The sequence below is a fragment of the Natator depressus genome, chromosome 7, assembly GCF_965152275.1.
Source record: "Natator depressus isolate rNatDep1 chromosome 7, rNatDep2.hap1, whole genome shotgun sequence".
Lineage (NCBI taxonomy): Eukaryota > Metazoa > Chordata > Testudines > Cheloniidae > Natator > Natator depressus.
In genome coordinates, this window is record NC_134240.1 from 5899036 (window position 1) to 5926933 (window position 27898).

General features: G+C 46.9%; 1 protein-coding gene across 1 annotated transcript in view; it reads right to left on the bottom strand.

Moving 5' to 3' along the window:
* PRICKLE2 (prickle planar cell polarity protein 2) overlaps positions 1 to 25186 on the bottom strand; it is a 186247-nt gene extending 161061 nt beyond the window's left edge. The window contains exons 1-2 of the mRNA XM_074957395.1: positions 25072 to 25186; positions 24494 to 24579 (exon numbers count right to left, since the gene is read on the bottom strand). Coding sequence (XP_074813496.1) covers positions 24494 to 24579; positions 25072 to 25113 — 128 coding nt within the window. The 5' untranslated portion in view covers positions 25114 to 25186. The remainder of the gene's footprint in view (positions 1 to 24493; positions 24580 to 25071) is intronic.
* Between the last annotated feature and the right edge of the window lie 2712 nt (positions 25187 to 27898).

A 27898-nucleotide genomic window follows, 5' to 3' on the forward strand; every position in this document is an offset into this window, starting at 1 on the left:
ATACCATATCATTCCAGTTGATCTTTAATCATAAGACTGGAAAAGCTCAAGAGGTCCTCTAGTCCAGGACTAAGTATTATCTAGACCATCCCTGACAGGTGTTTGTCTAACCTGCTCTTAAAAATCTCCAGTGATGGATATTCCAAAACCTCCCTAGGCAATTTATTCCAGTGCTTAATCACCCTGATAGCTAGGAATTTTTTCCTAAAGTCCAGCCTAAACCTTCCTTGCTGCAATTTAAGCCCATTGCTTCTTGTCCTATCCTCAAAGGTTAAGGAGAACAATTTTTCTCCCTCCTCCTTGTAACAACCTTTTATCTACTTGAAAACTGTTATCATGCCCCCCCCCCCGGCCCCTCCGGTCTTCTCTTTTCAGACTAAACAAACCCAGTGTTTTCAATCTTCCCTCATAGATCATGTTTTCTAGACCTTTAATCATTCTTGTTGCTCTTCTCTGGACTTTCTCCAATTTGTCCACATCTTTCCTGAAACGTGGCGCCCAGAACTGGACACAACACTCCAGTTGAGGCTTTATCAGCGCAGAGTAGAGTGGAAGAATTACTTTTCGTGTCTTGCTTACAACACTCCTGCTAATACATCCCACAATGATGTTTTCTTTTTTGCAACAGCGTTACACTCCTGACTCATATTTAGTTTGTGATCCACTATGACCCCCAGATTCCATTCCACAGCACTCCTTCCTAGGCAGTCATTTCCCATTTTATGTGTGCACAACTGATTGTTCCTTCCTAAGTGGAGTACTTTTGCATTTGTCTTTATTGAATTTCATCCTGTTAACTTCAGACCATCTCTCCAGTTTGTCCAGATCATTTTCAATTTTAATCCTATCCTCCAAAGCACTTGCAACCCCTCCCAGCTTGGTATCGCCCGCAAACTTTATAAGTGTACTGTCTATGCTGGAGAGTGGTGCGCACTACCGTAAAACCTCTCCAACATTTCCATGTTTCTCTAACTGGTCTTTACACTCCACAGACATTCAGTAACAACATTTACATAGCTTGAAATTTTGGTTATCTTTGACTACAAGGACTATTGCTATAGTTACCAGACCCCCTGTTTAATACAATGATGTTCATACTTTCTGCACTCTGTCGTGTAAAGCCTTTTGAGACTGCATTGACTCTGCACAATTTGAATAGAAAAGGGGTGGTTGCCAAGGGAGAATGTTGAAATCCTGTTAGATGAATGGCAAATTCTAAAATTCGGTATGGAATTCTATGGGTCTGCCTTAAAGTACATGGGCCAAAGTGTAATATCAGAAATGCAGCTGTATTGAATATTTAAATATGCCATAGTGAAGTAAAACAATGTAAAGTTTAAATTGAACACAGGCTTGGCATTTTCAAAATCGTACAACTGCTTGCTGAACAAATGCCAACACATCTCACTTCTTCAACAATGCGCAACATGAAATACAGAACATTTGAGCAGGGGTTTTTCCCTTCCCTAGGGTGACCAGATGTCCCGATTTTAAAAGGGACAGTCCCGATTTTGGGGTCTTTTTCTTATATAGACTCCTATTATCCCCCACTCCCGTTCCGATTTTTCACAGTTGCTGTCTGGTCACCCTCCCCCTCAAAAGAAACACTTAATATACACGAAGTAGTTCAATGAGAAACGGTGTCAGTGTTGGATTTACTATTTAAAATGGTGTGTTTCTGTATATGGCACTGCATTGAGCAGCCTACAGCCTCGATTTTTACTTCAGCAGGAATACTCAGTGTGCATAATGAATCACTTGCCTAGGTCTTTGCAGGATTGGGGACTTAACTAACATGTTTGGGGTTTGATGAATTTGCATGCGTGAGTAACTTTACTAACAGAAAGAGCCCCATTGACTTCAGAGAGACTACACATGTGAGCAAGTAAACATCTTAATTAAGGCCCAATCCCGCTACCCTTATTCACAAGTAAGATTCTACCTACCAGGAGTGCCCCTGAAATCAATGGGGGTATTGGTAGAGTATGACACTTTCCCGACGAGAAAGGTGGCAAAGTCTGGACATTGGATTGTAAGGTCTTCTTGTGCAGGACCGTGTCTCCCTTTTCTGCTGTGAAGCACTTCTGACACTTTTGGGTGAAATACATATCATCTAATATTGCCTAGATACTGTTCAAGAAATCTCTGATTTGTAATAGTGCCCACAGCTATACCAATTGGTAGGAAAAGACTCCTTCAGACATACCTCTACAATGCTGACATCTTTCATCATTACTCCTCTGTGTCTCTCAAAATGTATCTTCCTTATCCATAAACCCCTGAAGCTTGGTGTACCAACAGGCTGAACACTAATCAATATGACAAGCTACTGAACCAGCTTCAGTGGTGGCCAAATATATGATATATACAGCCGCACTGCCATTAATTTCTAAAAAATATGATTCAAGCAGTTTTTTCCCTTTATACAGATATTAAACAGCAAAATACTCAGCTAAGCATTATATGGTGCCCTCTGCTGTACATTGATACAAATGCTCCTTTATTTAAAATGAAGAACCAATGAGCAATTTTAATATTCATAATTTTACTTTGGATTAAATGTTTAATAAAGTTAAATGTTGTGCAACTGAGATGCTGAGCATAATGCTAATGCCTGAAGATTTCTCCCATCAGACACTTGCAAATATTCATGTCTCATATGCCACAGTTGCATCACCTTTGCAGAAAAATAAATACAGTCTCTCCTGGAACTTCGGGATGTGCAGTTTGGACATGATTTATTTATATCTCTGAAAATAACAAGGGAAAATAAGAGCAAACAGTGTGGCTTCTTTATTCCGGAATTAATCAGATCGTTTGCATACTTTGCCGAATTTCACATCTGTTACAGGTACAAGCTAAATCCATCACATGACAATATGAAACCATTTTTGTTCTGCAAGAACAGCATTATTCCTGGTATTAGGAAGAAAAATCACCATAATAAAAATAAATTCAAACGCATCTATTTAAAGACTTAAATGCTCCATGTTACGACTCTGTACAAACTGCAACGAACAATATTAACTTTTATTGTATTCACGTTTCTCCACCCTCCTTAAATCTGACATTTAAAGGCGATACAGTTCCAGCACATTATCTTTATGGCACAAAATACAGATTTAATACAGCAGGAACGCAGCTTTGTTATAAATGTTACAATTCGTTCTGCATGTGAGAAGAGAAAGCAATTCTGTGTCTCGCATTGTTCTCGACTGATTGCCTGTTCTTTAATAGTCATGTATTTTAAGCAAAAGCCTGACTTTTCTATAGTTGTGGGGTTTTAGAGCTACAGTGATTAAATAATCTGTAGAGAGTAAAAGCATAGTTGTCAGGACTCAAGTCTATTGGGGTCTGGTAAAGCTGGCCTATTTTCATCTCCAGGCACACGATGCAAACGCCATCTAATATGTGCCTTCTCTGTGGAAGACAAACAATAGTTACGAACTTGGTGAAATGGAACGCAACGGACAAGAGAGATTCCTTTCAGCGCAGGCAAGAAAAGTCCTTCAGTCTTTGTAACCTGACACGTTGCCCTTCAAATGGCACTTTGCTCAAATAGGTTCATTGCCATAAACAATTAGTGGTGTTTATGATTTGTTAAGAACTAAGGATATGTTCAGCACAGTACGTATACACAAAATTACAACCGTCTGTGGCTCAAGGAGCTATGCCCATTGCTCCATTTTCCCAGCGTTCATGAGTCTATTATAAATTCCCTTCCACTGTGCACAGCTGACAACAGAAGTGCACGGCTACTCAACCATAGCCAGGTTTAGTCTGCTGAAGTTTCACAGCACCCAGGTTTTACTTTGAGTTTCAGGTTTAGGCTAACCTAAAATTTGTCATAACAAAACAGGGGACTCATCTATTTAATTAGGAAATCAACTACATTCTCCCATATTCTCTTCACACAAACATTCCAAAAATGCCCCGATATCTCTTATTCCCTCACTCCCAACTGATGCAATCTTCTGGGGAAAATGCACATGATAGCATTAGTCAGAAAATTAGAATTTTTTCCTGCAAAACATTTAGATGAAAACCAAAAGAATCATTTTTTGTCCAAACTTTCTATGGAAAATTTAAATTTTTGGTGAAAATTCAAAACCCCAAAATATTTCAGTATAAAAATGCCACCACAGTGCCCCATGATAGTTGTCGTTTGGGTGCCTTGTGGTCCCATTCTTTTCTATAGGATGGGGCTCAGAGATGAGACCTCTCCCGATGCACCATGGTCCCCCACTTGGACAGGGGAGGTGGTACATCATGGGAATCTCTGACCACAGTGCATCATGAGAGATACAGTCCAGGCAAGGAGTCTGGCCTAGGGTTGCCCACTCTCCAGGATTGTCCTGGAGCCTCCAGGAATTAAAGAATAATCTTTAATTAAAGATGATGTCACATGATGAAATCTCCAGGAATCTGTCCAACCAAAGTTGGCAACCCTAGCCTGGCTCCTGGAGGAGAATGAGGATATAAGGCAAAGAAAATACAACTCCCATGAGGCACTGTGGTGGAATATCCAAATCTAAATATTTCCAGAAAAAAAGTTTCGAGGGAAGTTTTTGACCAGCCCTAATTGCTTCTCCATTCCAATAGTCAAAAAGGGACCAGAGCAAGGGCCTTCACATTACTAGACACCCTCTCGTCAGAGGCTAATATGAAACTATACAAGGTCTAGGGCAGAGGTGGGAAAACTCCGGCCCGCGGGACCGTCCTGCCCAGCCCCTGAGCTCCTGGCCGGGGAAGCTAGCCCCCAGCCGCTCCCCTGCTGTCTCCCTTCCCCACAACCACACTGCCACACGGGCAGTGGGGCTGGTTCCGTCAGGGCAGCAGGGCTGAGAGCTCCTGCTGCTCTGAGCAGCATGGTAAGTTTGCCCACCCCTGGTCTAGGGGCAGCTCCCTCATAGAAATCCCAGCTACTGGAGTTGATGAAGGCTGCCCCATTGCCTTACAGAGCGGGGTCTACATACTCTGGTCTTGTAGTCTGGAATGGTAACTGTGACAGAGTGGGATGTGTCTGGGTCAAATTGTGAACTCCGTGTTGTATTGTAACCTCCATTTTGTGTTACATGCTGAACTCACGTCTAACCTGGCCCAACGCAATGTTATCACTTCATGTATTTCAGTCAGCAGCCTTACTCCAAAGAGGTGTTTGACACCTTGTGGAAGGACTCTCCTGGGGAAGCCATCACAGAGCAGATCTGAAGCCATCAACTTTGATGGTTGCTAAACTGCTGGCCCAACCCCATGGAACAATGGACTCTCTGTAAAGGAGCCTAGAGCGGGGAAGGGACAAACATGGCAAAAGAAGACAGAGACTGTATTCAAGGGTGAGTGCTTCTCTGTGGAGTGGGGTCTGACCATCGCCACAGGGAAGCAGGGGAAGAGAGGGAGGGCTGGGTGGGGAGGATCTGCTCAGTCTGAAACACTGACAAGACTTTGGACCCACAGACGTTGTCAGATCAGACTTCTGTTAGTTTTCAAAGATCTGTAACTCTCAAGTGCTTTTAAAAGTTAAATGACTATGTGTAAGGGGACTGTTGCCCCCTTACTAACATTCAGTGGGGGTGTTTTAGTTGCTAGCTCCCAGTACTAAAAGGGAAAGGGTCTATGGGAAACCAGGACCCTGAGACTGACAGCCCCCAGGAACAATGGGGAGAGGCCAATGCTCCAGGTCAGCCTGAATGACAGGGCACGCAGGCTAATCAGAGAGTCAGGAGGCCAGGGAGGTCCCGTCCTCCGTGTGAGCTGGATTTGCCTGGGTCAGACAGAGTGGGGCTGAGCTAAGGAGAAAGCAGGGGCCCAAGCTAAGCCGGGGAGCAGAGCTGGGCCAGATCCAGAGGGACAAGAAAAGCAGCCCAGAGAGAGCAGACCCTGTCCTGGGAGCAGAGCTGCAGCCCCAAAGCCAGAGGCACAGCCCAGAGAGAGCAGACTTGCCCTGGGAGGAGAGCTGCAGTGACCAGAGCCAGAGGGGCCAGAAAAGCAGCCCAGGAAGCAGGTCAGGGCTGGGAGCAGAGTCACAGAAGCAGCCTGCAGAGCAGACCTGTCCTGGGAGCAGAGCTGCAGCAACCAGAGCCAGAGGGGCCAGAGAAGCAGCCCAGGGAGCTGGAGGCAGCAGCAGCTGGGCAGAGACCGAGTGGTGGAGCTGGGGCTGGAGCAGCCCGGAGCTGGGTGCGGTGAGCAGCTGGGGAGAGCGAGGGGGACCCTGGGCAGTGGGCCCCGCACAGGGAGACGCCTCAGCCAAGAGGCTCTGCAGGCCAGGCTTGGATCGTAACCCCGACAGGGCGGGGGTGACACTGGGCAGAAGGGTCCTACCACTTAGAGCCTGAGAGCGTGTGGCCACCACCAGAGCAAGTGTCCAACACACAGCATCCCTGCAGCCCAGCCAGGGCCTGAGCAGGAGGCCTGGGACTTACAAGGAACAGACTGTGAACTGCCTTGACGTTCCAGAGACACTGTTTGTGATGTTCCCTGCCACCGAGCGGGGTGATGTGTTTCCTTTAACCTTTCCCATTTCCCCTTATTCTTTTTAAAATTAATTGTTGATGAAATAACTTGCATTTGCTTTAACTTGTATGTAATGGTCAGTGGGTCAGAGAAGTGCCCAGTGCAGAGAGAGTACACTGGAGTGGGGACAACCTAGCCCCTGTCCTAGGTGACCACAGCAGGGTTGGGGGTTGAGCCCCCCAGGAATCCTGGGCCCAGCCTTGCTGGCGTTACGAGGACTCTGCCAGACAGGAGAGTGGAAGGGGAGTCCTCAAGGGCAGGGAGGCCACTGGGTAAAGGAAGTGGGAGCAAGGACTCAGATCCTTTCGCTAGCCCACTTCACCGGGGTAGTGCAGAAACCAGGAAAGTTCCCCACAAGAGTGGGACTATTCCCCTGCTTATATATGGTTAAGAAATTCCTTTGCTAAGCCTGTATCCCTTGCTTTCCTGACACACTGTTCCTAAAGGAGTTAAACTAGAAGCCAGAATGCCCAAATCCTTGCTGGAGCTCTAGGGTTGTATATGTAAGCAACTGAGGGCCTTGGGAGGTCTGACAACTGGTTTCAGGATCTAGGGCAGCTGGATTGCAGAGCCACATCCCAAGGAAGGATGGCCTGAGCCTAGAAACGTGCCCTGTGGATCCAGAGCTAGAAACAAGCTAGACTCAGCCCAGACCCAGTTAGTTTACAACCACATGGGACCCAACGTTTGGGTCTACTTACAACAGATGGGGACCCTACAGAATGGCACTGGGCCAGGGTGTCATAGTCACACCGTGGAAAAGTAGAATTTCCCATCAAATGCAAAATGACAGTTTCACATAATTATCATCATCATCTCACCAGCAGCAAGCAGGATGAACTGTCAAACTGCCCTGCTGAAGCAGAAGTTGAATTTCTCCCTTCCCCCGCAAATCTCAAAAAAAGCTTGGTCCAGCTGTTTTTTTCCGCCCCCCGTGGAGCAGCAATGACTGAGGGTGCCTTAATATTTGTGCCAGCGTACACTGAGATGACAGGGAAAGATGATGACAAGTGAAGACCCCTCCTCCAACCCCACCAAGTTCTCTAGTCTGACTAGTTTATGCATGCTTCTCTCCACACATCGATCTTCTGCACAGCAGCCCAAGTGTGGAATTACCAGCACGAAGGCTGTCCCTGCAATGGCCAAGGTACAAACTGAACAGTGGTTTGTGAAACAGCAGAAGGAAGGAGGAAAGAGCAGACCTGTTTGCTTGTCATTGAGGCAATATATATTTACGGAGACTGTAAGCTCCTTGCAGCAGGGGCTGTCTGTTCTGTGTGTCCACAGCACCTAGCACAAGGGGTCCTGAGCTATGGTTGGGCCCTTTAGGTGCTACCAGAATTCAAATAAATAATAAATAAAATAATAATAATAATATACGTTTTTGGGGTCGGGAGGGAGTGAAAAGATTTGTATTTCTGCCCTGTATGGAATAATATTAATTTTACTAATCATTAATGGAATCTTCCCCTCCTCCTCACCTGGCTAACGGTGATACCAAAACATAAGTGCCTGTTCCCCTCCCCATAATGTTCATGCCCAGAGCTGGGCTAAGTATTTTTTATTTTTCCAAACAATTGCCCTTTTTCCAGTGCCAGGATTGTCCATGAACGACCTGTCTAACTCTAGCTCTAATTCCCACTTGCACCAGTGGTTTCCAATTCATTATGAGGATTGATTTAAAAGCTTCATTTCCAGCACTAGATTTGCTTTTCACTTCAAGTTTTCTCCATGCAGCAGTACCCATGCAGCAGACACACCGTCCTCTGAATAGGTCCCAGAGAAACATTCCCTATTTCGATTTCCTGATAAAACTTTCAACAGAATGTCTATTTTCAACGAAACACGTTAATGGCATTTTCACATTTTTTTCTTTAAATCAAGATTCTCCATCCTTGCTGAAGGGTGAACGTTCCATCTCTTTTGCCCACCCTGGGTGACTGTCAGCTCTCCAGGGACTGTGTTACTCTGTGTTTGTACAGCTCCTAGCACAATAGGGCCCTGTTCTTGGGTGGGCTCTAGGCACCACAGTAATACACAATAATAATTACAGTAGTTACAAACACCAGAGTTACAAACTAACCAGTCAATCACACACCTCATTTGGAACTGGAATTACACAATCAGGCAGCAGCAGAGACCAAAAAGAAAAGCAAATACAGTATAGTACTGTGTTAAACGGAAACTACTAAAAAAAAGGGGGGAGGGCAGCATTTTTCTTCTACATAGTAAAGTTTCAAAGCTGTACTTTAAGTCAATGTTCAGCTGTAAACTTCTGAAAGAACCGCCATCATGAGTTGTTGAATTACGAACATTTCAGAGTTCCGAACAATCTCCATTCCCGAGATGTTTGTAACTCTGAGGTTCTACCGTATAGTACGTCCTCGCTGTACCAGAAACACAGCATCTTTCTAAAATAGCATCAGAAAGAACAGAGAAAGATAGCAAAAGGGAATGAGGTACTGGGAGCCAGCTCTCTTTTCTTTCTTGAGCAATTAGCATCCAACGTACAATGTCCTCTGCACCCCTTGAGTGCGCACAGGAGTCAGACGATAGCTATGAAACTTCATTTCTTCTAACAGATCCTCCTACAAAAGGTTTTCTGGCCAGCTAAAGAGAATTAGTCACCACATCTTGGTTCCCCAACCCCCAAGCTGTGCGAAAACATTCCAGTACACTTGAAGGAATGACAGACTTGAGGTGCTCATCAGCCAAGGGGCACAGCAAATATTCTGGGCCCTTTGCACGGTTACAATGTTCACAAAACACCAGTGATACTCACTGTTCCGTTTGCAGAGTACACAGTTAAAATAAAGGAGCCAGGAACCAAACAAGACACATTCAGAAGGTTTCCTATGGTTACTGCTGCCATGGAAATCATTTTCATCCGTATGGTCTCAGAAATATCTGGCTACAGAACTAGAAAACATGCTCCTGTTCCGGTTAAAAAAAAAAAATGGGACCTACAAGAAGAAATGGAAAAATAAAGAAACATATGCTTGAAGCTTGAGTCTGGTCTACACTGAGGGTTTTAGCCACCAGCATAATTGCACTGATGCAAGCCTGTAACACAGACATGACAAACACCACCACACCGCAACGGGCACTGGGCAACTTCTCCTGGTTCCTATCCAGGGGTGAGCTAAAGTGGTACAAATCACATCTGTGCAGATTTGCGCTAGTTCAGCTACCCCAGGGCTAAAATGCCTACTGTGGAAAAGGCTTTAGAAATGAACTTGTAAGTTTTTTTGAGACCTTGGCAGCTCTGGGTAATTGGGTGCAACTCCCAATAGCGAATGATGAGCCTGAATTTGTTCCTGTGGGTAAGAACAACAGCCCTTTGTAAACCTGTTAGCCACAGTGGCTAATGCAACTGCAATTCACTAACTACACACGATTTGCTCAAAACTCTAATATTCTCGCTCCCCAACTTGCTAGGGGCTTCCCTTTTTTTACCCATGAATTCCAGCGGGTTGGTGACAAGAAACAGGAGGAGGAAAGGTGGTGGTGGTGGGGTGGGTAGCTAATTGCTCGCAGCTGTGACCAGACAGCTCCAATTTAGTATGCCAGAAGCTGCAACCGGCTGGAAAGCGTGCTGCGGCGAGCGGTTAGCATGCTGGTTAGGTGGAGTTTTATCCCTTCTCTAGGGCATAGCAAAGTGCCCCAGGAGCTTCCCTTGCAGATATAAAGGCAGAGGGACTCATCTATCTACAGGCTTCCCACCTCCACCTCCGCAGAGGGACTTCAGTAATTATATTTATAGAGCTTCCTTATCTCCAAGAGCAGCCATTACGTCTTTTATCATTGTAGCAGCAGCTACAAGGGCAACTGGTACTGAATGAAATATTTGCCGTGATGACTGAGTACGAAGCACCACCCTCCTTAGTTGTAATAATAATAATAGCAGCAATTCTGAGCATTTCAAGCACCAAGCTTTGGAGTCAGATCACTGCAGAGCGTAAGAACCATACACAGAGGAAGAAATAGCCAGGCTCTTTCTGCTTAATGCAAGAGTGCACTGTGATTTTTGCAGATCCAGCCTAACTTCTGCAGTTACTGCTCTCTTAGGCCCCGATCCTGGTTGGTGCTCAATTTTAATGGACCTCTCTGTGCCTGGACAGAGCACCACTGACTTCAGTGAAACTCCATGTAGGTGCAGAGCTCTGTGAGAATGAGGGCTTGGAGTCCAAATTTACACAATGTCCTCAGCTCCCTTTGAAGATAGGGATTGGACCGTCGTAGGAGGCGGTCGGCGCCTTGCAGAATCTGGCTGTATGCAGCGGAGCATCCCGTGCAGCATGGATGGGAGTACAAGTGAACAACAAAGTGAGTGATTTCCAGCTGAGAGATCATTTCCCTTACACGGCTCTAAACGAGGATCAGCTCCACTGAAACTAATGGAAGACTAGATTGGTGTAAAAAAGGCACAATAGACCCATAAACAGCCACAGCATTTTAAGGCACATGCAGTGTACACCTAGACATACCAAAACTTAATTGGAAAGTTTGTCTATGTAGCAACAGCCATGCCTGTATGGCTTACCCAGAAATTTGTTTTCTTTATAATCAGACAAATTACAAATAGCATTTCGAATTCCTTAAATGTTAGCTAATGACCACAAATCAGCGTCATGTCGGGTGCACTGCTTACAGAACCTTCACCCCTGATTTCCTGTGTGATAACTGCCTGGTTATTCATGGCAGAAAAATTAAATGTACAGTTGAAATTCATAAACAAGCTATTATGAGACCATCAGGCAAAAATCTGAGCTGATGCTATTTGCCGATACTTAAGCTTTTCCATATACTTAGAGGACCAAGATTTCTATAAGGAGATTGTGGTCAATTAGAATATAATAGATTATTAAAACAGTGATTCACTGATACAATCATTAATGGATTACAAAACTGAAAGAATGGGGAAAGATTTTTAAAGATAAACAGTAGAATAGGGAAGAGAATCTCTGGAAAGAAGTGAGAACAATTATCTGTAACGGGGAACAAATCAAAGACAAGAGCCTGACTTCCGCTGATGGAGCTCAGCATAGATACTGCACTGGTTTACAGCAGGATCTGGCTGCAGAAATGTTTATGTCTTAAGAAAACGAATCCCGACTCTGTATGAAAGTGAAATACTGGCCAGGAAAAAAGTGATCTTTTTTAGACTAGCACATTTCGGTTTTTAAAGTCCCTTCTCTCTGAGACTATAAGCCCTCTATTGAAGGTGTAGGAGTTTCTCTTAAAGCGCAAATGCCCATTTGTGCTATAATCCCCACCCATGGTGGAGATAATGATACTAATACTGAGCCCTTTTGATTGGGCCTTATGCATTAGAGCACTGCACAAAAACATTCATTAGCCCCCTCAACGTCTCGCAGAGAAATATTACTATCCCCATTTTACTGGGTGGGGAAACAGATATATAGGGCAGCATTGTAGCTTTCCCAGCTTCAGCCATGCTCCAGGGGTTCCCAGAAGTATTCTCCCTGCAGGGAACTGAGAAGTAGAAAGTAGGAAGGGGGAGACCAAGTGAGAACACCTGGGAGGACACTCTTGAAAGGGTCCAATGTACACTCCCTCCCACAATGGTCCCAGAGCCCTTCCCCACCAGCCACAACCCAACCCAGCTAACAGGCTCCCATTTGGGCTCACAAAGCACAAGGTATGGGATTCTTGGACGCTGACAGTGAGTCAAGTAGAATTAGAATCCATGAGTTCCCTGCTCCCAGTCCTGTGCTGATTCCACTAGACCACAAGGCTTCCCAGGATAGGTCTACGCCACAAATGAAGCCTGACTGCAGCGTGGGTAGGCATATCTCCCGCTAGCTTTCATCTAGATAGCATGGGCAACAATAGCAGTGAAGACAAGAGAGTGCAGAACCCGGAGCAGGCCAAAAACCCAAGTACTTACGGTCCCCAGCGGGCTTGGAATGGGGCAGCTAGCATGCACCAAAGCCTGCATGGGCCACATCCTCACCACCACTGCTACCCATGCCAACTGGACGAAAGCTGGCTCGACTATGCACTGCAATCACACCTGTCTTTGTGGTGTAGACACACCCTGAGGCACAAAGTTGATTTACAGAATAAGAAAATTTAAATAAACATTAAAAAAACCACAACGTACTCACCTATAGATGGCAATAAACCACAGCTGCACTACAATGAGCCACTAAGCCAAATGACAACTGCAACAATCAAGCCCTTAAGCTGGTGTAATTAAGGCCAACTAAAAGCCTAACAAAATGTGTACGCCTTACCAGCTTAAGGACAACCACACCAGGACTCTGTCAGAATACTAGAGGAAGTTATTAATTATTATAGCATTACAGACAATTACCTAGAGACTTATTGTGCTTGGCACTGTATATGTGTGTATACCCACCCACACGTGCAAAGATGTGGTTCCCTTCCCAAAGAGCTTGCAAAGTGAAGAGAAAACAGAGTGGGAGAAAGGAAGTATTATTATCTTCATTGTCCAGATGGGAAACTGAAGCACCATAGAAGAGATCTGGAATTGAATCCAGACCACCCCACTACCAGCCCTGTGGCTTAACCACAAGATCATCCTTCTTTTATGGAAGAGAGTGCCACACTGAAGGACCTTCAAGTCTAAGGAAAAAGACCTTATCCTGGAAAATTCACTCCTGGGAATTGGCAGCAAGAACACCTGAGACAATCTCAACTGCTTCTACTAGCCAGGAGAGAATCAGGATCCAACTCTGCTCTGAGTGACACCAGTTTTACACCAGCCACATCCCGTCTCTTGCGACTTCACAGGAGTAATTCCCAATTTACAGCAGCATAAGTGGGAGAAGAATCAAATCTTCCATCTCTTATATCAGAGGCCTTCAAACATCTTTGCAACGTGGACCATATCTTAATAGAGAGAAAAGTTGTCTCGTGGACATCTCCCACTGACAATGCCACAGACACCCGCTCCTTCCTATTTGTTATCCCATAATGTCCTGGTGGCAACTACAGCCATTATTTCCAGTGAAAAGTAATACTGGGGAAATACTGTATGTATTTTTAGTTGACTTTGTCACAATGTGGCACCTAGAAACAAAAAATTGCCAGCATCATGTGGGCTGACAGCTCTCCAGGGCTCTCCACCGAGTGCTGGGAGGGCCACCAGTGGACCACAGTCTGAGAAACACTGTTTCAGTAAATCACATCCTTTAGACGTCTTTGTACACCCTTTTAATTTTTAGCTGTGTTTCTCTTCTCTGTACCTAGGTATTTTTCTCACCAACCCACTAGTATTACTCTGAATCTTTTCATTGGGGGGGGGGGGGGGATCTTGAATTGCTAGTTTAAAAAACACTCTGCTATCCTAGAGCAGTGGTTCTCAAACTGTGGGTCGCGACCCCATTTTAATGGGGTTGCCAGGGCTGGCTTAGACTTGCTGAGGCCCAGGGCCAAAGCCAAAGCCCAAGCCTGAGGGCTTCAGTCCTGGGCATTGAGGCGAAGGTTACAGGCCTCTTGCCTGGGGCTGAAGCCCTTGGGCTTCAGCGTTGGCCCCCCAGCCTGGGGCAATGGGGCTTTGCCCCCACCCCCACCCGGGGTGGCAGGGCTTGGGTGGGCTCAGGCTTTGGTCCCCCTTCCTGGGGTGCTGTAGTAATTTTTGTTGTCAGAAGAGGGTTGCAGTGCAATGAAGTTTGAGAATCGCTATCCTAGAGGAATAGCTCCCTTGACAAAACACCTCTCAACAGGCTACAAATGTCGCTGTAAGAAAACTTCCGGCAAAGGATCAGCTGTGAAAACCATCAAACCATAAGAATATGAACCGTTAAATAAACAGGGTCAGCTACAGCCAATGTTCAAGTGATCTGAATGAATGAAGGGCTATTTGATCACACAAATATTTGGTCAGTGATGGCTGTACTAACTTCCACCATCCAGGATGGCTCTCTGCTTCTGAAACATTGGATGCTTCTCAAGAGATTGCTCCCACTGAGGGTACTCAGCCCCTTCCATGATTAATCTTTCATCTCTCATTGAGCCATGGGGCACGTGAAGTGCTGATGATAAATACGAGGCCCAGGCCCTGTCAGGAAATAAATGGTAGCAGGTAGCCAACTACACATTGTTACTATGCAAATCAGAAACCTGACTTGAAAATTAGAACAATATCTGCAACAGAGCTACAGAAGGGAGCTTTGCTACAGAGCACTTCACCAAAGACTTCTTATGAGGAAATATGTGAGATGCCTTCAAATCCATCTACCAGCTGAATCCCCTCAACAAGTGCACAATAGAATATTGTAGAATTCAGATCAAACTTTGATCAAAGCAACCACCCTTCCCAAACAAAATTCTCCCACTTCACAAGTTCGCCAACTGCTGCTGATCAGTTCTTTTCATACCAAGCATTACTTCATTTACATGCACCTAGCACAAAACAGCCTTGATTCCGGATTGTGGATTCTAAGCAATACAAATTAATATCAACCTAAGGGGTAAAACATGTCTTCTCAATTACTCGTAGGAGGCAATGCCTACTCAGCACAGCAAGAACCCTTCATCTTCAGGGGGTAGAAGAAATAAGAAAACTGACTGCCTTCCCTCCAGGCCCCTTGAGAACTTGGTCCAGTAGGCAGATTATCTGAAGCATCAACGTCATTGCTGCAGGAGAACCGCATGAAACAAAATGTAATTGCTACCATTTTTTTCTCCTGGCACCCCAAAAAGGAGAGAGGCTAGGAGCCAAGGCTATGAGATCCTTGGGGAAAAGGTGCAATATTGAAAAACAAGCCATGCTAACAGGCAGAGCCACTGAAACCTCATCCAGTTCCACAAAGGCCTTATGAGAAGGCAGGCACTGATTTATACCTGGTAATCAAAGAATTATTTAATAGTCACAGATTCTTGTTCTTGGCATCCAGAAATTTGCACACTGCACAGTACTAAGAGTAAGTCTTCTCCAGACATGGAATTCCAGATGATGTCTTTCGCAATAACGGGCCCCAATTTTCCAGTGCAGATTTTAGGCAATTTGCCAGAGATGGGGATTTTCATCTCAAAAATTCAAGTCCAAATTACCACCAATCAAATGGACTTGTGCAAAGGTCTAAATGGAAAGTAAAGAACTTTACAAAGAAAACTTTTGACAGTGGGGGTGATTTGTATAAACTTTACTGGTTTACTGAAGTACACCTCTGGAGAATGGCTTTTCTCCAGCTCAGCAGTTAATGGAAAGAAGGATCCGATCTTAATTCACCAACTTCCTGAAATCTCATCCCAATGAAGCCGTCCGGAAGACGAAAGAAAATCAGAAGTGGAAGCAGAAAGACTGTTTTGACAAAAGAGCCCATGATCTTCCATCTCTTAATCATCTACAGAAGGGAGCTTTGCTACAGAGCACTGGGACGTCACCAAAGGCAGGTTCTTATGAGGAAATATGTGAGATGCCTTCAAATCCATCTACTCCTCAACAACCCAGGAGATAGATTATGCCTCAGGAATCACACCTCTCATACTTCCCTACCTCACAGGGTGCTGTAAGGACACACACATTAAAAATTGTGAGGTGCACAGAGGCCCATGTAAGTACCATAGAGAGATCAATCATATTAACACTGTTTTTTCCTATGAAAACTTACAGAGAGAAGTCACAAAATAATAAATTAGGTCCCAATACTACAAACACATCTACACATGCTTAACCTAACACATGGAAGTAAATGGGACCATTGAACTCACATGCTTAAAGTTACATGCGTGCATAAGTATCTTGCTAAATGAGGGTTTTTGTCTGTATCGCTCAATAGCACCACAATTTAGTTTCTAGTTTGTGTCTCAGAACAGAAGGCTGAAGAAGAACTTCAGCTTTGGCAAGAAAGTTATTTTCCCCTTTTTAGGGCTTAGCAGTTGATGGATCAGTTTTACAATAACTGAAGACAAAAGTATGTTAAAAGTAAATGTTTTTCTTAGAAGCATTTTATAGTGTTCAATAAAAATACATTAATTTACATTTGGTCGGTCATTTGAGCTGGACACGACTACTATGGTATGTCAGGTTTTGAAGTGGTAGCCATGTTAGTCTGTATCAGCAAAAATAACGAGGAGTCCCTGTGGCACCTTAGAGATAGATTTGTTAGTCTCTAAGGTGTCACAAGGACTCCTCGTTATGTTTATTGTATGTCAGGGCATTAGTTTTCTTCCAGGGCTTTATAATACATACATACAGTTAAAAAAGAAACAAACAAATATAAATTCTCACAGGTATGTGGAGATAAAATTAACCCCAATGGGACAATTTAAGTCCTGACGTAAAGTCAATGGGCTAATGCAGCAACTCCAATGTATCTATAGTATGTCTACACTGCAATTAGACACTTGTGGCTGGCCAATGCCAGCTGACTTAAGCTTATGGGACTCTGGCTACGAGACTGTTTAATTGCAGTGAAGACTTCCGGGCTTGGGTTGCAGCCTGAGTTCTGGGAGCCTCCCACCTTGCAGGGTCCGAGAGCCTGGGCTTCCAAGGCATTTAACGGTGTAGAGCAAGAACATGCAGAAATTAATGCTGATAGACTCAACATTAACTGCAGAGGATATAATATCACGTAGAACAGCGCTCCATGAGAGAGACCCTTTATTACTCACTCCTGTAGAACCCCCGAACACATGGCAAGTCCAAGGAATGGCTTCTGGAGATGAGAGTGGAAGGGTATTCACAGTCATTAGGTTCAATATTCTTCCCACCGGTACAGTTTTGTCTATTTCAGCAACCCACCACAAAAACTGAATAAGATAACATGGCCTTGAGTTGCTGCAATGGAAGTGATACGAACAGAAGCTCATACAGGATAAGATTGTGTAGGGTATGCTCATGGTCTCCAAACTAAAAGCCGTAGAAATAAAAATGCAAGAATGTGTAGAATATCTGAATTCTAAAGGAGACAGAGATGCAAAGCATGTTATTCATGAAAGGAAACAATTGCAAGCAGTGTAAAAAGGCTGAAAACATATGGAAGCAATAATCTGTATTTTCTCTCTTTTTTTTTTTTTTTTTTTTTATGAAACCAGAGACAAATGCTTCAGAATTCACTGTTATTCATTCATGTGCCTCACTGAAAACATTGTTGTTTCTGCCCTGTGGAAGCTGCACCAGTAATCAAACTGAAGACCAAAAGCTGGCCAGGGAAGTGTACATTTCCAGGGAAGAATGTGACTCCAATATATGCAGATTTGGGTTATGCACAAATATAGAATTACTAGTTATTTTATTAATTATTAATGGTATGTTAGTCTCTAGGACAGTGGTTCTCAAGCAGGGGTACATGTACCCCGGGGTACACGGGTACATCACTTCATCTCGATATTTGCCTAGTTTTACAACAGGCTACATTAAAAAACACTAGCGAAGTCAGTACAAACTAAAAATGCATACGACGACTTGTTTATACTGCTCTATATGCTGTACAATATTTATATTCCAATTGATTTATTTTATAATTATACAGTAAAAATGAGAACGTACGCAATTTTTCAGTACTCGTGTTGTGACACTTCTGTATCTTTATGTCTGATTTTGTAAACAAGTAGTTTTTTACTGAGGTGAAACTTGGGTACACAAGACAAATCAGATGCCTGAAAGGGGTACAGTTGTCTGGAAAGGTTTAGAGCCACTGCCCTAGAGGACTCAGCTGAGATCAAGGACAAGGCACTGTACAAACACACAGTAAGAGACAGTCCCTACCCACAAAGAATTTACCATCGAAGTAAAGCAGACAAAGGTTGGGCCTGTCACCACACGGAGCCTAGGTGATTTCCCTGAGATCACACAGCAACTAGGTGTCTTGACTCCCAATCCAGTACTCTGTCCACTAAATCATGCAACCTTTATATAAATCTAGGGTCCTCTTTCCTTGAGGCATTGTACGCTTTATAAGCACAGTGAATGCTTTCAACAGTTCTCTCCACAGGATTTCATTCATTAATGTTAAATATTACCAAACTGAGAAACAAATGGTTTCCCTTCTTTTAAAGATTCTGCTTTATAGTATCTTTTTAAGTACTGGGCAATGCTTGTTACATAAACATAAGCCAAAGTTATGGAGACTGTAAAACAATTTTAACAGGCTCCTTGAGGAGAAGCGGAACTCTTGACCATCAAACTATGACTTAGGAGGGAAAATGTCACCACATGTTACAGGGACAAGAATTCAATAAACAACACAAATGTGATTTCACAGTGGCAGTCAAAAACTAAAAGCATTAGCATCATTTTTATGGCACATTTATTACTACTATTTAAAGCTCTTGCAAATGAGAAGCATAACTATGGCAACAAAGATTTTCTGCAAGAGTTTGGCTAATTTTAAAAATACTATCTATCTCAGGGTTTTATACTGCCACCTGTCAGCATGGTGTCTGGGCGCCTTCCATGTAAAATCAATAGCAACAGCGAAGTCTCTAGTGGGCTTAATGGAGTTTCTGGCACTTCTCCATTTAAGAACATAAGAGTGGTCATACTGGATTAGACCAATGGTCCATCTAGCCCAGTATCCTGTTTTATGACAGTGGCCAGTGCCAGATGATTCAGAGGCAATGAACAAAACAGGACAATTCTGTCCTGTCATCCACTCCCAGATTCTGACAGTCAGAGGCTTAAGGACACCCAGAGCATGGGATTGTGTCCCTGACCATCTTGGCTAGTAGTCACTGATGGACCTCTCCTCCATGAACTTATCTAGTTATTTTTGAACCCAGTTATAATTTGGCCTTCACAACATCTCCTGGCAACGAGTTCCATAGGTTGACAGCGCGTTGTGTGAAGTATTTCCCTATGTTTATTTTAAAGCTGTTGCTTATTAATTTTGTTGGGTGACCCCTAGTTTGAAAGTAAATGACGGTTTAAAGAGGTAAATAACACTTGCCTATTCTCTTTCTCCAGTCATGATTTTATAGACCTCTATCGAATCGCCTCTTTTGTCTCTTTTCCAATCTGAACAGTCCCAGTCTTTGAATCTCTCCTAATATGAAAGCTGTTTCATAACCCTAAACATTTTTGTCTCCCTTTTCTGTACCAGTACTAATATCTCTTTTTTGAGATGGGGGTGACCAGAACTGCACGCAGGAGTCAAGGTGTGAGCATGCCATGGATTTATACAGAGGCATTATGATATTTTCCGTCTTATTATCTATCCCTTTTCTAATGGTTTCCTAACATTCTGTTGGTTTATTTGACTGCCAATGCACACTGAGTGGATGTTTTCAGAGAACTATCCATAATGACGCCAAGATCTCTGTCTTGACGGGTAACAACTAAATTAGATCCCATCAGTTCTTTACTGGATCAGGCCTATGGTAAGATGAATATGCATGGAGAAATTATGAGGTTAAAACTGCTTGGAGTAGGGGTTTTTTGTGGGGGGGGGACTGGGGGGGGCTGGGAATAAAAGGGGTGTTTGAATTGTGAGGGTCACTGATGGTGAAAAGACTCTCTGAAAGGGGAAACATCTAAACAATACAGGGCTGTAGATGATACACCAAAATCAGGCAACGTGTGGCAGTATGCGTGATTGTATTCAACAGTATATTTTAAAAGCGGTACGAAAAGCAATTTCAAGTATAACTTTCTCCAATGTCCATGTGAAAGGACTATCGAAAACTTCAGGGTGGCAAAAGCAGCATGATCTGTTGTCCTGATTGGTACCCATTTGTCACCTTTAAGGTTTGCATATTCATACTAATTGCATTAGGAATAGGCAATAAATTCCCTTCCCTTTTCTCTCCCCTGACCACCTCTTTTGCAGGCTTTTCTTCAGCCAGACATTATGCATAAGACACTTCTAATGGCTATTCATTCACTCAACTCCAGTGACAGCTTTATTTAATGCAAAGCTTGTTAACAAGCTGAATGGCAAGTAGTTTAATGTAATGCAGATCTGATTAGGAAACAGCAACCAGAATCCTAAGGAGTTGGAGATTTTTTTGAATAAGATTTCACTTTCTCACACAACGCCACCTTTCAAGTACCAGCCTATATTAAATACTGAATGAGTAATCTGTTGTTTACATTACTGGTAATTTTCAGGAACATGGCCATACACAAATATTTGTCTTTTTATATCTTTAGTTCACAGTCTACTGTAATTAAAAAAATCATGTTATTAAAGTAAAAAGTCACTTTGCTGTTCAAGACCACTGAGAAATTGCAGGTTACAGAAGCTACTGTTTGACAGTTATGTCTTTGGAGGACTGCAGTGCAGAATTGATGTCTGGTGATGACTAAATTCAGTCTTGATTCTTTTAAATAAAATAGTCTATTTTTCTTGTGGCACCTTAGAGACTAACAAATTTATTTGAGCATAAGTCTCTAAAGTGCCACAAGTCCTCCTTTTCTTTTTGCGGATACAGACTAACACGGCTGCAACTCTGAAACCTGTTTTTCTTCTCTTTTTGCGAAATCACTGCAAACTGAAAATTTAAATTCTCAATTTACATGGGGGATCAGTGACGCACAAACTTCCATGGGCTTCATATGGGTATTGTGCATATATAAGGACCCAAATTTAAAGAATATGTTGCATATGATTTATTCTAACTTGGATCCATTGAAATATATATTAAAAATGCTGGCACATTAACAGAGAAAATCCACAAGCTTCCATGAATGTGACATTGTAATGTAAAGATACGATTACAACAATTCATTCATCATGATAAATCAAGATTTTTTGAAAACCCCTTTCCTTTTAAATTATTATTTCACCTCCTCTAAATTAGACATGGTGGTCTTATTCGGAAGGCAGAAATAGTTTGGAAGAATAGGATTTATTTATGAATGGTTTCCTTCAAACAGGAAACATGCATATGCTTCCAAGAATGATCATTTCAATCAATAATCAAAATCAACCCCATACCTGAAAAAAGTGACTTTCCAATGAATGTAAAAGCATAAAAATCTCTGAGATCTGACAGGACACAACTTTGCTTGCTTGTTAACATGGACATATAGATCATGCCCCAAACTGCAGTTAATTAGAAAACACACAATTCCACATAATTATCTATAAAACACAAAGCTTGCCTCAGCAACTGTGATGAATTCCACTTTCAGTGTCTGCATGCTTATAAATTCCTCTGTCCCTGATCTATGCTGTAAATTCCCATCTTTGAAGCCCAAGACCAATTTACATTTATCAGCAAAAGTACACTGTTAAAGGATTACAAAAAGGCTTACGAACCTCTAGTGGTTAATTGATATGGGCTTGTATCCTTAATCCGTACAGCCCCTTGAAAACTATTGTTTCTTTCAATTTCACCCAGCGGTTTAATATGTTCATGAACATCCCCAGTACTAGTTAAATATACTTTTTTCCATATTCAGCAGGTCTATTCTCCTGTGAGTGTGTGACCTACAAAAGTAACTGTTATTAATATTTGCCTACTTATAAGTCCTAGGCACTAATGGGAGAACAGACCTCTCAAAAGTAAAAATGAACGTATGTCCACTGTATATATTTATTTAAGTAGGCAAATTAGCTGGCTTCATTTTACTTGATTATATATTCATACATTTAGGCAATTAAAAATAATTATATGGGAGCTGGTACAGTCACCAGTATAACAAAACAGCTAAAAGAGGTTCTAACTTATGCACATGGGCTATTAACATAAGAATATAAAAACGCCCAGACTGGGTCATACCAAAGGTCCATCTAGCCCAGTCTCCTGTCTTCCGGCAGTAGCCAGTGCCAGGTGCCCCAGAGGGAATGAACAGAACAGGTAATCATCAAGTGATCCATCCCCTGTCACCCATTCCCAGCTTCTGGCAAACAGAGGCCAGGGACACCATCCTGGCTAATAGCCATTGATGGACCTATCCGCCGTGTACTCATCAGGGTCTTTTTTGACCTTGAACTTATCTAGTTCTTCTTATTCCAGCAGCCAGGGACAGCCAGAGTGTGCAGTACAATTGCCACACACCCCATGTCCTTGGGAACATCCCTGCACTGGCTAGAATAGAGGCAATGCGGAAGCTCCAATGTTAAACAAGGTAGCTAACTGCCTTGCATTGCTAGAGCATTAGAAAGCAGCTGGAGCAGGAGTCAGAATCTGGCCCACTGATTTCAGTGGATTTACTCCTGACATTCACTGGTGAAAGAGAGATCAGAATCAGGCCTTCCGTTAGGATGCAGGAGATAACTCCCTCCACTGATATGGCAGCCTTTCCTTTAGAGCCAACACCATCTCACTCCCAGTCTGCCAGAATCCCTCCGTAAGGCTTGGAAATTTTGAGAGAGGGCGGCTGCTGCCATGTTAGTGCAAATTGATGGCAAACCATTCATCCACCGAGATGAGTGCAATTCCATTGGTGGTGGCAAAACAGCATCACCAGATTGTGACATCAGGGAAAAAATGGCCTGCCAAGATGTTGAGAAGTAGCTGCAGATTTTTACATAATGAAAACCAAACCTGGACCCCGCACAACGATTTGTGATGGTTAGAGACGGTAACCTTGAGAGGTGCCTCCATCTTCATGTAACATATTTATAAGGTCTCCCTGCCTCTTTCTGACATTATGAAGCACCTTGCAAGCTTCTGGGACAATACCAAGTACCACAAACCTGAGATCTGAAGATGCCTTTGACAGCTAACAAAAGCCTTGTATAACCCCTGGAAAAAGATGCACGGGGTGACTGTACAAATATATTATGACGCAAATGTGGCGGATGCAGAGTATGGGAAAAGCAGCAGGACACGGCAGCTGCCTCAAGAGAACAAGAGCAAGCGCTGGGCACACTGCTTCCGCCAAAGGTTGGGGCGTGCAGCCAGGAGAGCAGTCACCATGGGAAAAGGCTGCCCGTAGCCCTCAAACCTGCCGTACGGGACAGACATTGGGACGTGGGGCATAATTGCTCATTTCTACATTGAGAAACGCCCAGTAAGGGGCAGGCTGGAGTGGAAGAGAGGAAATATCCTGCCTGATGTTTAGTATCCTGCCTCAGTTTGGACCCAGATTTGCCTCCGTCCTACCCAGATCTTGCAGTACTTGGCTTTCACTATTGTCAGTAGGATATAAACACAGGATTAAACTGAGGATATAGAATCACAGAAACATACTGGAAGGGACTTTGAGGGGTCATCTAGTCCAGTCCCCTGCACTCAGGGCAGGACTAAGTATTATTTAGACCATCTCTGACAGGTCTAACCTGCTCTTAAAAATCTCCAATGATGGAGATTCCACAACCTTCCTAGACAATTTATTCCAGGCATCGTTCATGCCAAATAAATTAACCCAGCTACTTCCAGCATCATGTCGTTCATGTCCCTCATTTTGAGTCTGCAGTTCCATCTGATGAGGGACACCCAACTGTCAGGGGGATGGCAGAAGCAACAAAGATGAGTTGGGCATGTAGCAAGCAGTGGCAGCTGAGTGGGCAGTTCAGAAACAAGCAGCCAGGGACCATCAGTCTAGCACAGAATGGGGGAGGGAAGAAGTGCTTAGAAATGTTGGTGTTCCTCTTGCTCTGGGTGTAGGATGAATTTCAGTGCTTTACAATCCCAATGCCTAATATCACAACTCCACCTGTGCCCCAGGAGGGAAGCAACTTGCTTATGAAGAAGACCAATCCGCCAAACATGACAGGTAGGGGAGCTAGGGTCACAATTCAACATTCACAGCTGATTTATATAAATTAAAAAAAAAACCCACGGTGACATTTTCAAACTGGAGATGAACTGTAAAAGTTCTGAAGCACTGTCTCAGTGAAAGGAGAATGAAACCCCAGCCACAGGACACTGAGCTAAGCATGGCTGTTCACACATGGGAAAGGTAGCTCCCAGGGCCACAAGCCTCACTGAATGGCACACCCCCTGCTGCATCTCCTCTTTGATCCTTCAGGTGGAAAAAAAAAGTGAGGAAATTCACCCGCACAAATCACCCCCTTTTGCATCCCTTCAGTGAACTTTGTGGCCTGCCGTTGTTTCAGTTAACTAGGAAACTAAAACATTCAGGGGGTCCTACCTCCATTTATGCAACGCAAACCCCGGGCACTGGTCCCCACATGCGTTGCAAGGCTGTCCTCTCTCCGGCTCGCCCAAGGCAGTCAGCTTTAAAAAACAACAACAAACAAGAAAGCAAAGCAACGTGTTTCCCCCTCCAACCCTAAACCCGAGTCTTTCCACCCCACCTCCCCCCGCTGCTGGCCAGGGCTCCGATCGGAGCGCATTGCTCCCACCCAGGTGACCCTAAAGCAGGTGGGTTTGGGAGGTGCCCCGGCGAAATGAACGGGCCAGGCGGCGCCTCCGGACGGCTCGCCCCGGACAAAGGCGAGCGAGCCCCGCTGGATGCGGCTCCGGGTCCGTGCCTGGGAGCCTCCTTCTGCGGCACCTGCAGTGCGGACTCCCGGCAGCGGCTCGGATCCGGGGGGCAGCATGGGGGGGCGGCCCGGGCTCGCCGCAGCCCGCACCGCGCCGGGGCCAGGGAGGGCGGCTGCCCCGGGGCCAGCGCCGGGCGCTCCCCGCCAGCAGGTGTCGGACCCCGAGCCCCGGCTGCAGCGGACCCCGGGGAGCCGGCCGGGGGCGCGGGCAGGGCGCACTCACCGATCTGCCGGAGAGCCGCTTCCGAGAGCCCCGGCTGAACATGGCAGCGCCCGGCCCCCGGGGCTGCGGCTCCCCGCCGCCCGTGTGCGAGAGAGCGCGGCCGGCACAGCCCCGCGCCCGCAGCCCGGCGAGCCAGCGCCCCGCCTGCCTCCCACTCGCTCCCCGGCTCCCTCCCCGCCTCCCCGGGCTCCTAGCCCGGCCCGCCCCGCCTCTGGCCTGCCCCTCGTCCGCTCCCGGCCTGCCCCTTCCACTGCCCCTTTTCACTCCCTCCTGCCCCTCGTCCGCTCCCGCTCCCTTCCACTGCCCCTTTCCACTCCCTCCTGCCCCTCGTCCGCTCCCTGCCCCCTTCCACTGCCCCTTTCCACTCCCTCCTGCCCCTCGTCCGCTCCCTGCCCCCTTCCACTGCCCCTTTCCACTCCCTCCTGCCCCTCGTCCGCTCCCGGCCTGCCCCTTCCACTGCCCCTTTCCACTCCCTCCTGCCCCTCGTCCGCTCCCTGCCCCCTTCCACTGCCCCTTTCCACTCCCTCCTGCCCCTCGTCCGCTCCCTGCCCCCTTCCACTGCCCCTTTCCACTCCCTCCTGCCCCTCGTCCGCTCCCTGCCCCTTCCACTGCCCCTTTCCACTCCCTCCTGCCCCTCGTCCGCTCCCTGCCCCTTCCACTGCCCCTTTCCACTCCCTCCTGCCCCTCGTCCGCTCCCTGCCCCCTTCCACTGCCCCTTTCCACTCCCTCCTGCCCCTCGTCCGCTCCCTGCCCCTTCCACTGCCCCTTTCCACTCCCTCCTGCCCCTCGTCCGCTCCCTGCCCCCTTCCACTGCCCCTTTCCACTCCCTCCTGCCCCTCGTCCGCTCCCTGCCCCCTTCCACTGCCCCTTTCCACTCCCTCCTGCCCCTCGTCCGCTCCCTGCCCCCTTCCACTGCCCCTTTCCACTCCCTCCTGCCCCTCGTCCGCTCCCTGCCCCTTCCACTGCCCCTTTCCACTCCCTCCTGCCCCTCGTCCGCTCCCTGCCCCTTCCACTGCCCCTTTCCACTCCCTCCTGCCCCTCGTCCGCTCCCTGCCCCTTCCACTGCCCCTTTCCACTCCCTCCTGCCCCTCGTCCGCTCCCTGCCCCTTCCACTGCCCCTTTCCACTCCCTCCTGCCCCTCGTCCGCTCCCTGCCCCCTTCCACTGCCCCTTTCCACTCCCTCCTGCCCCTCGTCCGCTCCCGGCCTGCCCCTTCCACTGCCCCTTTCCACTCCCTCCTGCCCCTCGTCCACTCCCTGCCCCTTCCACTGCCCCTTTCCACTCCCTCCTGCCCCTCGTCCGCTCCCTGCCCCTTCCGCTGCCCCTTTCCACTCCCTCCTGCCCCTCGTCCGCTCCCTGCCCCCTTCCACTGTCCCTTTCCACTCCCTCCTGCCCCTCGTCCGCTCCCGCTCCCTTCCACTGCCCCTTTCCACTCCCTCCTGCCCCTCGTCCGCTCCCTGCCCCTTCCACTGCCCCTTTCCACTCCCTCCTGCCCCTCGTCCGCTCCCGCCCCCTTCCACTGCCCCTTTCCACTCCCTCCTGCCCCTCGTCCGCTCCCGCCCCCTTCCACTGCCCCTTTCCACTCCCTCCTGCCCCTCGTCCGCTCCCGCCCCCTTCCACTGCCCCTTTCCACTCCCTCCTGCCCCTCGTCCGCTCCCTGCCCCTTCCACTGCCCCTTTCCACTCCCTCCTGCCCCTCGTCCGCTCCCTGCCCCTTCCACTGCCCCTTTCCACTCCCTCCTGCCCCTCGTCCGCTCCCTGCCCCCTTCCACTGCCCCTTTCCACTCCCTCCTGCCCCTCGTCCGCTCCCGGCCTGCCCCTTCCACTGCCCCTTTTCACTCCCTCCTGCCCCTCGTCCGCTCCCGCCCCCTTCCACTGCCCCTTTCCACTCCCTCCTGCCCCTCGTCCACTCCCTGCCCCTTCCACTGCCCCTTTCCACTCCCTCCTGCCCCTCGTCCACTCCCTGCCCCTTCCACTGCCCCTTTCCACTCCCTCCTGCCCCTCGTCCGCTCCCTGCCCCCTTCCACTGTCCCTTTCCACTCCCTCCTGCCCCTCGTCCGCTCCCGCTCCCTTCCACTGCCCCTTTCCACTCCCTCCTGCCCCTCGTCCGCTCCCTGCCCCTTCCACTGCCCCTTTCCACTCCCTCCTGCCCCTCGTCCGCTCCCTGCCTGCCCCCTTCCACTGCCCCTCGCCTGCCCCTCGCCCGCTCCCTCCTGCTCCTGCCCCTCGTCCGCTCCCTGCCCCTCGTCCGCTCCCTGCCAGCCCCCTTCCACTTTCCCTCGCCTGACCCTCGCCCGCTCCCTGCCCCCTTCCACTTTCCCTCGCCTGACCCTCGCCCGCTCCCTCCTGCTCCTGCCCCTCGTCCGCTCCCTGCCCCCTTCCACTGCCCCTCGCCTGCCCCTGCCCGCTCCCTCCTGCACCTGCCCCTCGTCCGCTCCCTGCCCCCTTCCACTGCCCCTCGTCCGCTCCCTCCTGCACCTGCCCTGCCCCTCGTCCGCTCCCTGCCCGCTGCCTTCTGCACCTGTCCTGCCCCTTCTCTGCTCCCTGCCACTGCCCCTCGCCTGTCCCTGCCCACTCCCTCCTGCACCTTCCCTGCCCCTCGCCCGCTCCCTCCCTGCCCCCTTCCACTACCCCTCCCTGCTCCCCCAGCTGCCTGTCCTGACCCCTTCCCTCTCCCTCCTGCACCTGCCCCGCCCCTCCCCTTCCCCTTCCACTGCCCCCTGCCCGCTCCTGCCACTGCCCCCTCACCTGCCCCTTCCACTGCCCCTGCCCGCTACCTTCCAACGCTGCCCTCTTCCTGCCCCCTTTCACTTCTCCTCACTTGTCCCT